The sequence below is a fragment of the Genypterus blacodes genome, unplaced genomic scaffold, assembly GCF_046128005.1.
Source record: "Genypterus blacodes isolate CSIRO-AG114 ecotype Tasmania unplaced genomic scaffold, CSIRO-AGI_Gbla_v1 ptg000030l_1, whole genome shotgun sequence".
Taxonomy (NCBI): Eukaryota; Metazoa; Chordata; class Actinopteri; order Ophidiiformes; family Ophidiidae; genus Genypterus; species Genypterus blacodes.
The window spans coordinates 6,083,357-6,087,620 of NW_027466843.1; the positions used below are offsets into that span (position 1 = coordinate 6,083,357).

General features: G+C 44.4%; 1 protein-coding gene across 1 annotated transcript; it reads right to left on the reverse strand.

Annotated features, from left to right (window-relative positions):
- Nucleotides 1–1,030: 1,030 nt before the first annotated feature.
- On the reverse strand, nt 1,031–3,830 carry cnga1a (cyclic nucleotide gated channel subunit alpha 1a). Its single transcript, XM_076145718.1, has 8 exons — nt 3,751–3,830; nt 3,606–3,668; nt 3,497–3,535; nt 3,318–3,422; nt 3,106–3,210; nt 2,819–2,925; nt 2,071–2,681; nt 1,031–1,966 (listed from the first exon to the last, which is right to left on the reverse strand). The coding sequence occupies exons 1-8, from the start codon at nt 3,828–3,830 to the stop codon at nt 1,031–1,033; spliced, it is 2,046 nt and encodes a 681-aa protein (XP_076001833.1).
- Between the last annotated feature and the right edge of the window lie 434 nt (nt 3,831–4,264).

Consider the following 4,264-nt stretch of genomic DNA (forward strand, 5'->3'; position numbering starts at 1 on the left):
TGCCACACTTCATGTGTGAAGGTTGAAGTTATTTTCGCAGCAAAACACAATCGCTGCAATTGTTCACATGTTCCCACACAGTCGTCAAAAGACCATATGTCAATTTCACAACAGGATAATAACAGCAGAAGAGGATTGTTTCCAAATCGATTCTAACAAAATAAATGTATTTTCCACCTTTGACTTTTATCCTCCATAATAAAACGATTATAATATATTAACCTTTGTGGTTCCAGAAATATCTGAGTCAAGTTATCATTTCTAACCCCTGGCTGTGCTTTAACATGAGATGATTTGCAATTTGTTGCTATTTACTACCCTCGTGTGGACAGAAGTGTGTACTGCATGCTGAGCAAACTGCGGATGAAACACTTGAAGGACTCAGAGGGAACACACAGTATAAGCGACGATACAAAGTTTTTTTAGCCGCTAGAGGCCAAGACTGGGAGGTCTGTAGGACGTCATTGCATTCCCTCTTCCTTTATATGGCAGAATAAAGAGAGGATTCTCCATGGCGATGTTATTGCTTATTTATTTCTTATTTCTTTAGCGGTCAACAGAAAGTAGCAACTCCCAACTCACCCACTCTCCAATAGAATCAAAAACAAAAATACTGTCCTGCAAACAGGTGCAAGAGATAACTAATCACTGCTACGCTCCGTGACGCACACAAGTATACACAGACGCACAGACGCACAAACGCACGCCCACACAGACGCACGCCCACCATCAAGTGACCAAGTGACAGATACAAATAAAAGTGCTTTCCTTGCCCCTACACACAGTTTGGTGAGATATGATCATTTATGATATTTCTTAATTCTTATTAAATAAATACATATAACTGATTCATTTATACATATTGGCAAAACATCAAAAAAATAAACATTTGAAGCAAGTTCCAGTTGGTCCCTAAAGTTTTCTTCTATTTTCTTTCTTTGTGTGAACTCCAGTCAGAATGTTTTTAATGTGTTTAAGTTTCTAAAGTGGCTACATGAAAAGTGCTTTTCCCTTTACAGGAGCTGTGGGCTTATTCTTCCTTTGTGTCCTCACCTTTCCCCTCTTCCTCCTTGACCTCTTCTCCTCCTTTTTCCTCCTCCTCTTTTTCTTCCCCTTCTCCCTTTAGCTCTGCACGTTCTCCTTTTTCTTCCTTTGCCTCTTCATCCGTTTTCTCTTCCACCTGTTTCTCAGCCGTCTTCACCTCTTCCTCTTCCTCATCCTCTACCTCCTCTCCGGTGATGCGCTCCAGATCAGTGACGCGTTGTTTGAGGGTCTTCTCTTTGTCCTGGTACTTTCCTACAATCTTCCTCAGCTTGATCTGCATCAGCTCCATTGAGCTGTACAAACGGCTGACCTTGACCTCCAGCTCCTTGGCCTCCGGTATGATGTTAGCTGGATCCAAGTCGATCAGATTGTCCCTCATGAGGATCTCCCGACCTTTGTCCTCCAGCATGCCCTTGGCATCTGGATACTCTGTCAGAGACTCCATCAGGTCATCCTTGGACAGGCAGAAGAGGTCAGAGTATCCTATGCTGCGGATGTTGGCCGTTCGCCGGTTGCCTGCTTTGCTTCCTTTGATATTCAGAATGCTGATCTCGCCAAAATAGCTTCCGCTGCCCAGGACGACAAACTGCGTGACACCGTCATCTGCGACAACTGCAAGTTTTCCATCTTTGATGATGTACATCTCACGGCCAATGTCTCCCTTCTTGCAGATGTAGTCTCCGGGGCTGAACACCTGCGGCTGCAGCTTCAGCACCAACTCAATCAGCAGTCCAGCTTCACAGTCAGAGAAAATACGAACCTTTTTCAGTGTGTCCATGTGAACCTGGATGGCAATCTCAGCCTTCAGCTTGTCTGGGAGATACCGTAGCACTTCCCTCTCGTTCTGTGCTTTGCCGTTATTCCACAGATAGTCAAACCACTTGATGACTCGATCCTCCAGTTCCTTGCTGACCTTCCTCACCTATAAATGCAAAGAAAGGAAGAGAATTCAACATATAATCAAAGAACAGATGAATGTGGTGCCTGATTGTTTTCTAATGTTTTGAGCAGAAGAAGGTCACCTACACGCATGTACTGTTTGATCTTATCAATACGGGACTGAAACTGAGCTTGTGCAGCATTCATGTTGGAGATCATGGTAGCAATGTTTCCCACAATGGTAGCGAAGATGAGGACGCCAACTAAGAAGTCCATTACATGGAAAAAGAACTCAGAGTCCAGAGCTGGTGATGGAGTTTCTCCAATAGTTGTGAGGGTCAGTGTGGACCAGTACAGGCTGAAAGAATACTTCCTCATCGCTGTCCCATACTCGGGCGCCTCTGGGTCATCCAGAGCCGGGTAGACCCAGGCGTCAGAACCAAAACCAATAGCCTTGGAGAAAGAGTAGTAGAAACAGGCATTCCAGTGGATGATAATTAGGATGTACATGATAAGGTTTCCAATGCGGAAGAGGTTGGGGTAATTCGTTTTCGTTTCGGTCCTTGTGAAGAACTCCAGCATTCGGCCGATTCTGAGTAGCTTGTTGATGCGGATCTCCGGGTAGTTTAGACCCAAAAACAAATAGAGGATATCAGTGGGCAGCATGGAGATCATATCCAGACGAAACTGGAAAGTAGCCATGTAGCTATCCAGTAGCAGCTGCTTGTCTTTCACCAACAGGCCTTGCTCGAGGTAACCTGGACTCAAAGACGAAAAAAAGGTTGACACACATTCTTCAGGCATTCAAGACATCAACCATCAAAGGAAAATAGGTTGGCAATGTCGGATATTGAAAGATTGTGACAGAATGGGACGCCTGGTGGCAACAGTTCACCTGTTCTGCTCTTGAAAAGGATATCTGCCATGTAGATCAAGTCTGAGGCGAAGTCCAGGAGGAACCAGTAAACGATGTAGTCGTGCTGCAGCTCCTCAAAAGAAGCCCTGGATGCAGAGGAAGAGCCGCAGGGACGCAAAGCAACGGTGAGTTTGTAAAGAAGGATTGAGGGAATGAAGGTAATGGAGAGCGACATTATCTCCGTTACTATCTGCAACTGTGGCAAGTGACAAACAAAACAAGCTGGAGGATTCATTGTAACTGTGAATATTGATTGATGATGTCACCTGGCAATGATCATGGTCCAGTTATACATGACCGGCACTGTGATGATGAACAACCAGTGGTAATACAGATTCCCAGCAGGATTTATAACAAACAGCTCTTTGGGTCTGTGAGGAGAGACGCACAACGAGTTTAATCATTTTTTTGAAAGATTAAAAAGAGTTTTGTCTTCGTTTACAGCTCCTGGGAATGTCATCCGGGATGATGTTCGTACTTTAATTTCTCTTTCTCCTTCTCCTTTTCTTTCTTTTCCTTTTCCTCCTTTTCCTTTGCCTCCTTTGCCTCCTTTTCTTCTTTTTCCTTCTTCTCCTTCTCCTCTCTGTAGGAATGCGAGGAGAGAGACTCATTTAAAGCAGTTAGGAAAATTGCAGGCAAGGTAAAATCAGCCTCTGCCTCTCATCCTTGCGTCTCTTTTGTCTCTTTTTCTGCCCTCTTATATCTTTGTTAAGGTCATTATGACACATCAAAGAGAAACTCGCTTTCTCTTCATTACTTTACTTACTCTTCATTGTTGTTGCTATTGTTCACATTGCGCAGGCGATGACGACAAGCTTGAGATGCACTTCTGGAAACGCAAACCGCACAAAAAACAAGCTTCAGATTAACGTATTTGTCCAAACATGTATGAAGTGAAGTGATTTCCTTACAAGTCGTCTTTCGGGTGCTCAGTTTGTGGCACATGGTGAGACGGCACGTTGAGGTGGGCACGGGTGCTGGACGTCGTCATGGCGGCAGATGCGTCGTCTGACCGAGACGTGAACATTGACATTAGGGTGACATCATCTCAGAGGTGTACACACTCAGTTAATTAGTGTTTGATTACTTTCAGAAATGTGTCTTCTGCATTTGTGAGCTAATTACTCTGTGCAGTGTGGCTCCAGGGAGAACAACTCCAGGTCTGCAGGTTAGTGCCTTGGTCAAGGGCAACGGCAGGAGCACTGGTCACACAGATTCACACACCAACATGAGGGGGGAACAGGCAAACTTCAGGGATTCAAACTACGATGTACACACTCTCACTCCCAACACAAATACACTCGATATCTTTTTAACTATCACACATTTTGTCAAACAGTTGATGCTACAAAGTGAGACATATTTGTGGAGCGGTTGCTTCTGTTTTCATTGTTCTGGACTCACCTCCTCTGCTGGTTAAAGCAA

Coding starts and splice junctions, on each gene's coding strand:
- cnga1a (XM_076145718.1), bottom strand. CDS start 3,830: ATGACGACGTCCAGCACCCGTGCCCACCTCAACGTGCCGTCTCACCAT. Junction 3,423..3,496: donor AAGAGACGCAAGGATGAGAG/GCAGAGGCTGAT, acceptor GCATTCCTACAG/AGAGGAGAAGGAGAAGAAGG. Junction 2,926..3,105: donor TGGACCATGATCATTGCCAG/GTGACATCATCA, acceptor CTCTGCATCCAG/GGCTTCTTTTGAGGAGCTGC.